The sequence below is a fragment of the Osmerus mordax genome, chromosome 6 (assembly GCF_038355195.1).
Source record: "Osmerus mordax isolate fOsmMor3 chromosome 6, fOsmMor3.pri, whole genome shotgun sequence".
Taxonomy (NCBI): Eukaryota; Metazoa; Chordata; class Actinopteri; order Osmeriformes; family Osmeridae; genus Osmerus; species Osmerus mordax.
In genome coordinates, this window is record NC_090055.1 from 13,944,548 (window position 1) to 13,958,633 (window position 14,086).

Consider the following 14,086-nt stretch of genomic DNA (forward strand, 5'->3'; position numbering starts at 1 on the left):
TGTTTTACATTTTCTGCGGTTATTCAGATTGAAAATCTGCGGAATTCCGCTAGCCTTCCTGTTATTATGTCGTAGCGAACGAAGATGTTTCACAACAGTTTGACGCAGAATATGGTCGATTGAACGTTGACAGACTTTGCAAAAAAGTATTGATCCATCCTCATAAAGATCGCCTGAAAACTCCATGGCCCTGTCTATTGCTGTAATTTTGGTTTATTAGTGTTTCCATGTCAGTTCTTCAAGGGTGAATCTCTGCATTTTTGGTTTTAATAACGTTTTAATATTGGCTACAGTAGCTATAGTCTAACAAGAACGTTACTGTATCAGTTTCAGGGTTGACAGACTTCCTTCGATTACTATCACAGACCTACCTACACTGGTGGCAATAGGCTTTGTTTACAGGTTAAATATTTCAAAAGAATAGAGGCGTAATATGAGTTGACAAGTTTATTTAAATTTTGCCTCAGACCAATGCATTCTATTTGAAATTCTGCGGGTTTTCGGAATTCTAAATTTTCGGAATTCTGTGCTCGCAAATTACGTTTGGGCCTGGTCATGGTTTTAGATTTTGTCATATGATCAACAGACAATTTGACTTGACGTAGCAGGTATTTCAGAAGGCTTGGGAAGACACTTTTACAAGTGCAATCCAGTGTGGTCTGATAGTTTGTGTAAGTTTGTGTCTGTTTCTAAGGTCATTGTGCTGTGGAACTGTGACAAGCCCCTCCCAGCCAAACAGCGCTGGCCAGCCACCTTAGCACCTGTTGTCGTCATAGAGGGCGAGAGCAAGGTAAGCAGCACACACTCAAAGCAAAGACTAACAACTCCTTTAGAAAATCCGGGCACCTCTAGCCAAACCCCTTTTGATGACATTTAAAGCTGTGTGTAAGTAGGTATATCACATCCCTCTTGTACAACCTTGCCTTTGGCTGGAGATGAAAATATATTTCATTTGTGGACCTGAAAAGCACCCAGGGTCCATATGAGCTCATTAAGAACCATCTGACGTCATTGGCCATTGGTTGTTAGTCTTGTTCTGTCTATTTAGTCTGTCTTCGTAATAAGGAGTGAGTATTTGCGTTTGAGTACACAAATACTAATTTGTCTCTTCAGGTGATGAGCAGCCGGTTCCAACCTTATGACACCATCTCCACGGATGCCGTTCTCAGTCTGGATGAAGACACAGTCCTGTCCACCACTGAGGTAAGACAACTGGGAGGACCTAGAATGATTTTATTTACCTTGTGTGTCCCTATCACAGCTTCTAAAGGTGGATTGGAAAATTCTTCCCAATTAATTCAACTTAATTGTCGAAATGATATCAGTATACTACTTCTCAGTAGAACATTACCATAAGCTGTTTCCCCTTCATACGGTTTGTTCAGACAACTCACTCTTAAAAATTGGAGAAAGGAGCTAAGTGTTGGGGGTTTGTCAGCTCTCTGATTCTCAGTATGAACCCCGTTCCCTCTTCAGGTGGACTTTGCTTTCACAGTGTGGCAGAGCTTCCCAGAGAGGATTGTGGGATACCCGGCACGTAGCCACTTCTGGGACAGCAACAAGGAGCGCTGGGGATACACATCCAAGTGGACCAACGACTACTCCATGGTGCTCACCGGGGCTGCCATCTACCACAGGTGAGACTAGGGCACAGTGAAGGGGATTTAAGATGTGAAAAACACCCAATGTTCTTGGCCAGGTTTTACAGGATACATTAAGGTTAAAGTGAACACAGTCAGCATTTAGTTGTAGGTATTTTGATACATATTGGATAAACCGTTTACAAATTATAGGGCTTTACGTACATAGTCCCTCCATCTCTCTAATAATGCAAGGAATCTGTCTGTGTGTGTTTGTTTGTGTGTCCCACGTTAGTTTTCCACGATTATCTGGAGAACCGGGCACTCTAAAAATGTCAAAATGTCACAGGTGTCCTCTTTTATAATCCAACAAAGTGCAGACATTGTTCATATTAGCATTTCAAAATTTTTAAATACAATCCCATCTTTCATGTGCCTCCACGGGCATTATGGAATTTTAATCCCAGCCCCTTCACTTTGATTGGTCCATAACTTCAGTGAATTTTGTTAGTAAAGTAATGCGACTAACAAAGGCATTTGCAATTAAATGAAACAAAGCGCTTAATGCACCGGAGTTGGTAGTAAGGAAAAAAAGGAAATTCTGTTTTGTTCTTTAGAAGCGAATTCGGTTTTACAACCGATATGGCCAGTTGAGTGCTGACTGCTGGCATAGCAGAAACATTGAATCTCTGCTTTCAAAGGGGTTTCTTTATGGATAAAATGGTTAGCTAACAAAACGACAATATAAATGGGATATTCTTGAAGTATAGATCAGTGAATTGTGTTACATAAATTAATGTGTTTATGTAAAAACTGATCTGTATGGTGAATTAGGCCTACAATTATGACAACTGGCTCAACCATCGTGCATGTAATGACTTCTATTATGAACTAAATATTTAGATGTTTGTAGTGGTAAGACAATTTAACAGAGAACCAATATAGTATATTTTTTATCAACATAACATAAGCAATTTATAACATCAGACAAATGAAGGCTACATAATCAGACCAGATGGCAGTCTATCTATAATTCCAGAAATCTGTGTGTGTCACCGACATCATCGCGGGCACTGTGCCCTGTCTATAATTCCAGGAATCTTTGTGTGTGTGTACCACAAATGGTATCATGGGCACTATGCAATATATCTATAGTTCAAGTAATCTATATTTGTGTGTTTCACTGACATCTTAATCACTGACTGCATTATGGGCACTGTGCACTAGTTATAATGAGATCTGGCTGTACCCTGGAAGGCTGGGTTCCCATGTGGACACATGGCTAAACTGTCACTGTGTGCAATCAAACGTAAATGTATTTGTCAACTCTTGTCTAAAGTTCATTCTTTACAAGTTGAGAGTATTCTTCAGGCAACCAGGGACGGACTGGGAGTAAAACTAGGCCCAGGACTTTGATCCAGACAGGCCCACCAGAACCGGCCACCGTATACGCCACCACAGCTGCCCTGCCAATGCATGCACTTTCTGTGTTTGATGTGACGCTAGTGAGCGTGCGCATCGCGCGTGCTTTATGTAAAATATACATAGCCGTTTTTCAATTGGTAAAACCTTGTCTGGTGAAGGTGATGTCTTTTTGTCTTTTCATTTTTCATCCCCACCCTTACGTTTCTTAGCCTGGTTTTCCATCGTTATATAGTCTCTACTAGCTAACTTTCGATATGTCAGTGTCACTATCGTGTGTAAGCGAGACAAAGGGGGTGGGGCTAAGGGCTGCATAGACGTTCATTTGGAAAAGACCAACCGGCCTGGGGGAAAGGGGGGCCGGATGACTGCGTTGCTCAATCGTCTGCTGACATGTTTATTATTTATTACTATAAAAATTATAAGGCAAGCGGCCCTCCAGCCCAGAAGTGTTTCGGCCCACCGGGAATTCTCCCGGTGCTCCCGATGGTCAGTCCGCTACTGCAGGCAACCCCTTTAGTGATTTTACTGAACATACCCGGTTGTTGCACTGGTGCTTGTTTCTTGTTATTGATGAACCAGTTCATGGACCTGTTTTCACATGGGGATGACAAGAGCTAAGGATATTTTGTGTTCACTTTGCCTTCATCTCTGACTGTTTCCCAAAATGTTGTTTACATATTTGTGATGCATATTTGTGCTGCGTTTTACACCGTATTCAATACGGACCTATCCTAAGCTAACAGAAGATTGTGAGTTTGACTGGTGGCCTCTCTCCTCTAGATATTACAATCACTTGTATACCCACTACCTACCTACTAGTCTGAAGGGCATGGTAGACCAGTTATCCAACTGTGAGGACATCCTCATGAACTTCCTGGTGTCTGCAGTCACCAAGCTACCACCCATCAAAGTGACACAGAAGAAGCAGTACAAAGAGACAATGATGGGACAGGTGAGGGGAAGAGAAGCGCACCCACTAGTTTAGACTGTCTAAGCAGAACATGTCAATTAGCGCCTCAAACTCCTCCATAGACGTGTGAAAGACACACACACAGTCTGTCTTGCTACTTTATTGTTTACTGTTTTGTTATTTACTATTATGTTTACTTTAGTATAAAATCACCTTGGCCTATTGTTTTTTATTGTGATTGCTCCATTGTTAAAGAACTGAAGAATGCTACACTCCTCCTTAGACCCTGTTATTCTCACTGCTACTGAGTTGGTTTCCCCCCCCTAGCAAGACATCTTTATCCTGGAGTAATTTTTTTTATGTTCTTTCATCTCCTCTCTTTCTCTCTCTCTCTCTCTCTCTCTCTCTCTCTCTCTCTCTCTCTCTCTCTCTCTCTCTCTCTCTCTCTCTCTCTCTCTCTCTCTCTCTCTCTCTCTCTCTCTCTCTCTCTCTCTCTCTCTCTCCCTCTCTTTCTCTCTCTCTCCCTCTCATCTTCTCTCTGTCTCTCATCTATCTCTCTCTCATCTTTCTCTCCTCACAGTCATCGCGATCCTCTCGGTGGGCAGACCCAGACCACTTTGCCCAGCGGCAAACCTGCATGAACAAGTTTGCCAGCTGGTTTGGCACCATGCCCCTGGTCCACTCCCGCATGAGACTGGACCCGGTGCTGTTCAAGGACCAGGTGTCCATATTGAGGAAGAAGTACCGCGACATCGAGCGGCTATAGCCCGCCTGAGCCCCCTCCCCAAAGAGGCCAAACGGGGGGTGGGTGGACTGAAGCCCAGGTGACCCTGACCAGAAGGCTGGGTCTTGGTAGGAGATGTTATGTGACTCTCTCAGAGAAGACTGGATTAAGTCAAACCAGAGAAAAGAGAAGGGAAGGATTTGATAGGGGCTGTGGATAGAGAAACATACTTTTCCACACCTCTATTTCGTCTTCCATTCTACCCTCCATATGCCAACGTTGCCAGCGTCAGCAGGGACCATCAGGAAACAGGTTGTGTGAGAAGGGGTGTGTACACACAGAACCATAGCTTCATCTGACCACAGTCATCTGGGCACGTCTACTGCAGACACATTTGGACAGAGGAAGACCATGACAGACAAGGCATCTGTGTAAATGCTACATAGGTCTCATTTTGGGCAAGCCCGGTCTATTGATCACAATGGACAGTTGCAGGCCCTAAGTACACACTATGCACAATTGCAATCAAGAGAGATTTGCTGAGTCTGCTAACACTATTTTGATGTTAGGCTATTTTTATACAATGGCCATCAACACTGCTCTCTAATGTCTTAAAGCATTGGATCTGTATTCTGCTACAAGGCTGGGATGCATACACAGAACTAAGATAGGTTTCACTGTGCCTCAAGTTTGAGTGTAGTATCTCTTCAGTCTGGGGGGGGGGCTAAGTGTGAATGAACTAGCACCTTGATCATGCTGCTTCTTTTCGATTTGGTGAAATTATTTGTGTGTGTTTGGGGGGGGGGTATTATGGGGGTTATTATATATTTTTACTGTTCTACACAGTGTTTTTCTTTGTATCAGTTCTATTTTTCTCCTACTTTTCACCTGTGAAAGACAGCAATTACTTTCCAGATGTAGTAAATGATCTAAGATGGCGGTCCTTTTATCTGGGCCAGTGATTACCTAGCAACACACATATGAATGCCACCTCACCATCCTCCTCCTTAATGTCAAACGAATCTGTATGCTTCACATGGCTTGTGAATTCTTTTATTAGAGCATTTGTGTGACACTAAGCCTATGCAGAGCAATATTATAATATCCGAGCATCACAGAAGTTTGGTCTGTTAATACTGGATCCACCGATATTCTTAAAGATGATTTCCATTAATATTTGATATTGATTGAGAACCCTGAAAGTGCACAAGCCTCAAAGCCGATGAGATAAAAAACAGGGAGTGTAAAATGAAGAATGGCGAAACAGCACACATTCCCTAAATCTTCCTATGTATTTTCTGTTTTACGAACTTAGAAATAGCAGTCCATTATCAACAACTTCCATTTCCTCTGTTTTATTCCATACTTGAATGTTTGCTGACCTGAGGACGGGAGAACTGTACAACATGCCTTTTATGAAGTAAAGTCAACCTAAGTTTTGTGAGGAACCAAAACTATGGACATGGGTGATACCAGCTACTTCCTGAGTCCTTCAGATTTCATCTGCTGAAAAGCCCTGATTAATCTTCACTTCCACAATGAACAAGTGTCAAACGAATGGCCTTCTCATCTTTTAGTGAAAATAAATAATATAGGTTTTAATTCTGATCAACCTTAACCCTTGTGTTATCTTCGGGTCATTCTGACCCATCAGTCATTGTGACCCACCGTCGTATTGCGACAAATTTACCTCATACAAAAACAAAGTGAAGCATTTTCTTTTAACTGTCGGGCTGTCTCAGACCCCCCACATTGGAATGGTTAAAATAAAATTATTTTTATTTGTTTTTGTATTGGGTAAAATTGGGTAAACACAACGATGGTTCGTTATGAACCTTTGGGTCATGTGACCCGAAGGCAGCACAAGGGTTAAAGTATGCCTCCTTTGGTCTTGAAATGTACTATCAAGTCTTTGTAATGTTTAGTTTGATTGAACTGGAATGTGTACAGTTAGGTCCATAAGTATTTGGACATTGACACAATTTATCATTTTGGCTCTGTATACCATTGAAATGAAACAATCAAGATGTGCTGTAAGTGCAGACTTTCAGCTTTAATTTCAGGGTATTTACATCCAAATCAGGTGAACGGTGTAGGAATTACAATACATTTTATATGTGGCCCCCCTCTTTTTAAGGGACCAAAAGTAATTGGACAATTGGCTGCTCAGCTGTTCCATGGCCAGGTGTATGTTATTCCCTCATAAAGGGAGTTCGTTATTTCATTGACAAGGAGCAGATAAAAGGTCTAGAGTTCATTTCAAGTATGGTATTTGTGTTTGGAATCTGTTGCTGTCAACTCTCAATATGAAGTCCAAAGAGCTGTCACCATCAGTGAAGCAAGCCATCGTTAGGCTGAAAAATCAAAACAAACCTATCAGAGAGATAACAAAAACATTAGGTGTGGCCAAATCAACTGTTTGGTACATTCTTAAAAAGAAAGAACGCATTGGTGAGCTCAGCAACACCAAAAGACCTGGAAGACCACAGAAAACAACTGTGGTGGATGACAGAAGAATTTTTTCACTGGTGAAGAAAAACCCCTTCACAGCAGTTGGCCAGATCAAGAACACTCTCCAGGAGGTAGGCGTATCTGTGTCAAAGTCAACCATTAAGAGAAGACTTCACCAGAGTAAATACAGAGGGTTCACCACAAGATGTAAACCATTGGTGAGTCTCAAAAACAGGAAGACCAGATTAGAGTTTGCCAAAAAACATCTAAAAGAGCCTGTACAGTTCTGGAACAACATCCTATGGACAGATGAGACCAAGATCAACTTGTACCAGAATGATGAGAAGAGTATGGAGAAGGGAAGGAACTGCTCATGATCCAAAGCATACCACCTCATCAGTGAAGCATGGTGGAGGTAGTGTTATGGCGTGGGCATGTATGGCTGCCAATGGAACTGGTTCCCTTGCATTTATCGATGATGTGACTGCTGACAAAAGCAGTAGGATGAATTCTGAAGTGTTTCGGGCAATATTATCTGCTCAGATTCAGCCAAATGCTTCAGAACTCATAGGACGGCGCTTCACAGTGCAGATGGACAATGACCCGAAGCATACTGCGAAAGTGACTGACCTAAATCCAATTGAGCATGCATTTCACTTGCTAAAGACAAAACTGAAGGGAAAATGCCCCAAGAACAAGCAGGAACTGAAGACAGTTGCAGTAGAGGCCTGGCAGAGCATCACCAGGGACGAAACCCAGCGTCTGGTGATGTCTATGGGTTCCAGACTTCAGGCTGTCATTGACTGCAAAGGATTTGCAACCAAGTCTTAAAAGTGACAATTAGATTTATGATTGTTAGTTTGTCCAATTATTTTTGGTCCCTTAAAAAGGGGGGGGCCACATATAAAATTTGTTGTAATTCCTACACCGTTCACCTGATTTGGATGTAAATACCCTGAAATTAAAGCTGAAAGTCTGCACTTAAAGCACATCTTGATTGTTTCATTTCAAATCCATTGTGGTTGTATACAGATCCAAAATGCTGAAAATTGTGTCAATGTCCAAATACTTATGGACCTAACTGTATATGCTTTTGGAATCATCTCATTTTCTTCTGAAATTATTCTTCAACCTCAAATACAGCACCACTATGAAGTCAGTAACTAACTATTGGTTCTTTTACTTTGTTGTCCATCATCAGACTTGTTTTAACATACTGTAATAATTATTATTCTTAATAATAGTTACTGTAAGACAAGGGTTCATTCATGTTTCTTGGTTTCCATTCTTGATTTCACATCCTCAATGAAGAATTCTACGGATTTCCATATATATCCATTCATGATCAAGGATATTACTACCAATAATGTTTGTGTCTGAATGTTACAGCGTGGGCATGTTTGATGAGAGTGAATATGAGTTAGTCTTTTCTCTGTCGTTTGATTGTACATAGGCAAAAGGATTTCCGAGGAGCAATCTCAGTATTATTACAACCACACACAGGGCTATATGTACTGTCCACAGAGTGGAGGAATAGTGTGAACTGTCAGACACAGTTACCGACTTTGCGTTTTATTCTGGTGCAATATGTGGTTGGCTGATTGGGTGTAGTTGGAGGGACATTCTAGATTTTCTATGACTGCTTTCTGTTTTCCCTCTATTGTTTTTTAATAATATTAATGTGCCTTTAGAGTCACTTGGGATATATGCCTTGATCAAAAAACAAGTCCCAATTGTCATGGGTAGTATTTCTTTTTTGATTTGTTCAAGTCCAATAACACATAAGTTTTATAGTATAACTAGTCTAACACTGGCCTACTATGACAACTGTAACTGACATTCCTGCCTTTATAGGAACATTTGGGGGCTTGTGAGACTTAAAAAGACAAATCTACGTTGTTCACCTTTATGGGATAGATTTTTGTCTCATCTACTTTCTGCCTGCTTCAATGACGCTTGTGTAATTACAGACCTAATTTTTGTAGAGACAAAGATGAAAATAGGAAAAGAAAAAACCCATTTGTAAAGCATTTTGTAATAAAAAATTAACTATGAATAATGCATATTTGAATGTCATTATTGTACTTATGGGAATCTGATTACCCTTCAAACTTCCTTCAACCTGGCCAACCCTCACTAGTAAATGCAGTATAGCATCACCTGTACTGCATTCATCTCAATATGCACAAACTTCCAAAGTGCAAATATAGTGGGCATTGGAATCCTAAATACTGAATCAGTGTTAATCCTCTATTTTGGCAGATGTATATCTCAGAGGTGAAGATGGGCATTTTAGTGTCAGTTTTTCACCTGGCTCATCAGAACAAGTCTGACGCATTGTGAACTGCATTGTTACTAGTTAAACTGTAATTAGCACGAATGTGTTGATGCTATTTCCTCTTACAGCAGGCTAACTCAGGGGTCAGATGGCTCAGCAGTTAGGGAGTCGGGAGTCAAAACGCAAATAAAAATGTTTGTTCTCAGAGGATGGTTCTCAGTGGAAATACCGAGTTTGGTCTTGATATCTCAAAGAGTTTCTTAAATATGACCTAACTTCTTGTGTGATGGCTTAGCTGCTATGTTTGAAAAAACGTTAGTTACATGAAATCAAAATGGCGGCGAGTTAACATGCGTCAGACATGGGATCTTCCATGAAATCACGAGACAAATAAATCACTTAAATAAGGCTAACAAATTAACAGTTATTTTTACATTATTATTTTACATATTTTAAAATGTATTTTTTCTTCCTGCGGCCCCTTCCAGTGGTCACTTGACACCAAATTGTTAGGGCATCCTCAGAAGAGGGTTCCAAGTCCAGGTACTAATGCTGCCTTCACATGCTATCAAAATTATGGTAAATACGAGTTTCCGACTGGGAAATCAGACATGAACGCCCGCTCAAATCGTAATTACCAGTGGGAAACTGAGATAATTTTGATACCTGAGTTCCAGAGATGAATTACCTTTCAACTTTAAACATGGAGGAGAAGAGAACAGGTTCAGTAATGTATGTAATTCGGCCATTTTTAACAGTGCAACTGCTGTTAGCTGTTTGTGTACATGATTTTAATCTGTAATCTTTGTACACTTAACTTGTAACCAGGGCTTGACATTAAAATTTTTGCTCACCAGCCACTGTGGCTAGTGGTTTTCCAAAGTTACTAGCCACTCAGCAATTTCATTAGCCACAATTTTCGTTGAACAGTCTTTTCTTTTTCTTTGTCTCCTCTTCATTTTTGGTTTCATCACCAGTTTTTCTCTTTTGTGTTGGTGTCTGCCCTCCGGGTTTTCCTACACCTGTCATCTGCCGCCACATCCTTGCCTTGCAATTAGTTTATTATTTTAGACAGGGTCCTCAAGTTTGATCAAAAGCTTGGAGTGAGATTTAATGTAGGCCTATGTTTTGACAGGATATGAAACATTACAGAAATAATATCCAGAGCACTCTGGATATCACTAACTAGAAAGACTATTAATACAGTATATAATTGGAAATAAAATGAAGAAATACATCTTCAGTCCTTCCCATACCCTCTAACATTTCCCTTAGTTTCAGATAACGTAGGCCTAAGCCAGCCAAACTGAGCCAAAGCTTCTGGTTGCAAAGCAGTTGTAGAGTTTTTGACTGCATCGATAATAATTTAGCCAAAAATGGGCTATATTACCAAATGTTCTAGCCTCTCTGGAGTAAAAATGTTAGACAAGCTTTCTTCCAACTTACCTTCTCTGTCACGTGTGTTCGCGTTTCTATAGGTGCGTTCGACTTCATGCAGCGCTGGCGTCGCCTGCAACCCAGCTGACTTGAAGCAGCCAATGGCACTCTCAGCTTCAAGGCAGCTGGCTGCAGACGGCTGTCAGCGCCGCCGGCGCTGCATGAAGTCGAATGCACCTTAAGTTGCTTACGGTGACCGAGACTCTTCCGTGTGTTCGCGCATCGATGTTGCCTAGTAACGAATGCACGGTGGCCGAGACTGTGTTTAACACACGCAAAGAACTCTATATTCTTTGACACAGGGGAAAACGATAGGCTTCGTGCTGGTGGCAGGAAACTTCATTCTGTGTGCCTGCGCCTAGTCCATTAATGTATACAACGTTAGCAGGACAACTTGGTTGGCGTTACCTTCTCAGCATGAGAAATACAAGGTGTGGCGTGTGAGCGTGTGAACTGGTTGAAATGCGTGTCTAATGGTCAATGCGCGTGAGGCTTGAGAATATGGAACGCCGACAGGGTCAAATGTACTCGTAATTTAAACGCGTATTTTTGACTGGACACCCGTTTAGGAAGCGCCTGCAGCTGTTTCATAAGCGGCTGCAGCCGTAACAGTGCGTGTCCACTGCAGCGAGGCCTCTGAGGAACTCTCCGTGTTGGGTTCAGTCCGATAAGTGGACCTTGGAGGAGAGGGATGCCTTGGTGGACCACAAAAGTCTACTTGAAAAGCAGGCTCAGGGATGCTTTTGAGCAGTGAGTTTTTATACATGTGAGGATTAAACGAACTGTGATTATCACATCATTTTAACCTCATCACTCACAACTCAGCAGGACATAAGTTCTCAGTATCTAGCATCTCTACTAGATGTATTCAATCAGTAACTACTTTCAATGACAGTATGGTGTTCACTGTATTAAGGTTTGCTTTTAAATGTGATGTTTTTTTGAATGATCTTTTGCAAAGATCCTGAGCCGCCCCGTCCTGAACGGCCCCGTCCTGAACCGTGAAGTGTTAGGTAGCATTTGTTGTGCAAGGCAAGTCCTAATGAAAATCTGCAGAGGGGACTGGTGCCTCTCAGTCCGTAAACCATGGTGGTTCCACTGGTTGCAGAAGTCTGCCATGTCTCTGTTGATTCAAGGCAGATACACATAATGTCTATCCTCCACCTGAAATCACAAAAAACATAACATTGGACTGTCAATATAAGCATGTATATTTCAAGGTGCTACTACTGTATCAATAACCAAAGTAGCAGCAACATCATAAAACTATTCTTATCCACATATCCATGTCAGTTCTTGCTCTAATTGATAAACAAGTGAGCTACCTGATAGCATTTGAGATGTTACAACCTACAGTTTCAATAACCAAGATATACCAAGAAAGTGAGTGAGTGAGTGGGTGAGCGAGCATCTACCTTCAGTCTGTAATTTCCATCGATGTGTTATAAAGAATTCAGAGCAGCAACACTGTACCTTCTGTGCAGCCTCTGCAACATTGATGGGAAGGCAGCTGCCTTCAGGTTAATGCAAAGTGCCTGACAAGACAGAAAGATTGACAATGCCCAGATGAGACCATGTATCACTAGAGTACTTGATTATTGACAACCCATTCATGCCAAAATTGTGGAAACCATGCATTTAAAAGCTTTGCATTTCATAGCATTCAACCCCAAGCACAACTGACCTTAGATGTGGTTTGAGTGTAGAATGGAACACGTGAAGAATATCTGCCATCTATCATCAGACCCCTCAGTTGCTCTCCGGTGATGTGATAATGAGGAGCACCTCTAGCTCCACTCCAAGTCAATGGAGCCTGGTAACCGGAACTGGCTGCAACAATAATACAATGCTGTGCTTACAACATTTAAGAGACTGTAACTTGCACAAGCTCTAGGCATGCACTGTTAAATACCACTGCAATTTAACAACAAATGAATTAGGGCAGTAAAAAATACTGCACAAGGGAAAATGCAATGGGCAGCAAGTGAACGATGTGTGAAACAACTCAAAGGACTATCTGAGCTGTGAGCACCCACCCCAACTGAAATGGTTCCCACCTGGTTGTGCATGCCGACCATGGGTGCGACTCTCCTGCATGAGCTCGGACACTTCAGCTATCAGGCCGTCTGCTGAAGCAACATTTAAGAGCCCCTTTGCCCACTCTAGGCTTCACTGCATTGTTTCCAGCCAGAAAGAAGACAATGGTGTTAAAGTAGACAAGGCTAGTATTTTTTGTTGTTGTATCTAAACCAGTAATAATTTATCGACCATATCTCATAAGAACGTGAACAAATAGTCGCCTAGGTTGAAGGTTGAGCTTGCTTGCCTTCAGCAGTGGTTTTGCCTCAAAATACCAGCTAGCTAGACTAATCGACTTTAGGTAACAACAAAAAATGAATGTCAAGAATGTGCAGCACTGGAGCCTACTGTACTGACTACTGAGGATAGCAGATGGTTGGGGTTTGAGGCTAACTCATTTAGCTAGCTACATAACTAGGGGACAGATAGTTGGATATGGACTGTCCAGCCTTAACATGGCAGCTTTCACGGATAAAAACTAAACGCAAATAGCTAGTCTTTATCCAACAGTCTAGACTAGTCAGTGACTGGCTAGCTAGTAAAGAATATATTGTGCTTATTAAAGTTATGCATTGTGCTTATTAAAGTTATGAACTTAGAAGTGTGCTCAGGCTTAAACATTGGGTCTCACACTGGGTGTGGGAAGCAGGCTGTTCTTTGTGTCTCTATCTCTTCATTTTCAGAAACAACCTTGAAACCGGGTGGAGACGGCACCCGAACAGGTGGGACGCGTAGGCAAGAACAACTCCCTGATGCACGAGAGAACAAGCTCAACCCTTTTTTAATACTTGTGTTTCAATTGCACTGTATAAATATATGCTGGGGAGGACAGATAGCCAGTTGGACTTCGTGAACCAGCCCAAACTCTGTTGCGGGTAGGGAAACGTAGACAACCCCAGAGCTCTGTACTTGTTGATTTCCAACTGCTGCATTAAAGCTGATATTATCGGACCTCTGCGACTCCAGACCACTCTTTCTAGAACACAGATTTGTGTCATTGAATACCATCATTACATATTGGAATAGACACATAGAATTTGTATCCTTCAAATGGTGACCCCGACGCTGAAAAGAGGGAGTCCAGAGGGTTCCAGCCCGACCGACAGATCGGGAGAGAGACCCATACACCGGTACGAGGAGGCAGACGTAATCGTCAGAGGCGCCTCAACATAAAAAAAAGGTAAGCAGACACCTGTTAATTC

General features: G+C 41.8%; 1 protein-coding gene and 1 long non-coding RNA gene across 3 annotated transcripts in view; one reads left to right on the forward strand and one right to left on the reverse strand.

Moving 5' to 3' along the window:
- LOC136944564 (exostosin-1b-like) overlaps window positions 1-5,393 on the forward strand; it is a 51,256-nt gene extending 45,863 nt beyond the window's left edge. For both annotated transcript variants that reach the window (XM_067238374.1, XM_067238375.1), the window contains exons 7-11: window positions 695-790; window positions 1,114-1,203; window positions 1,477-1,637; window positions 3,786-3,957; window positions 4,496-5,393. In XM_067238374.1, the coding sequence (XP_067094475.1) occupies window positions 695-790; window positions 1,114-1,203; window positions 1,477-1,637; window positions 3,786-3,957; window positions 4,496-4,681 (705 nt within the window). In that variant the 3' untranslated portion in view covers window positions 4,682-5,393. The remainder of the gene's footprint in view (window positions 1-694; window positions 791-1,113; window positions 1,204-1,476; window positions 1,638-3,785; window positions 3,958-4,495) is intronic.
- Window positions 5,394-11,440: 6,047 nt separating this feature from the next.
- Window positions 11,441-12,954, reverse strand: LOC136943734 (uncharacterized). The gene is made up of 4 exons (XR_010876718.1): window positions 12,863-12,954; window positions 12,490-12,635; window positions 12,221-12,340; window positions 11,441-11,969 (listed from the first exon to the last, which is right to left on the reverse strand). It is a non-coding gene; the product is annotated as an uncharacterized lncRNA (long non-coding RNA).
- Between the last annotated feature and the right edge of the window lie 1,132 nt (window positions 12,955-14,086).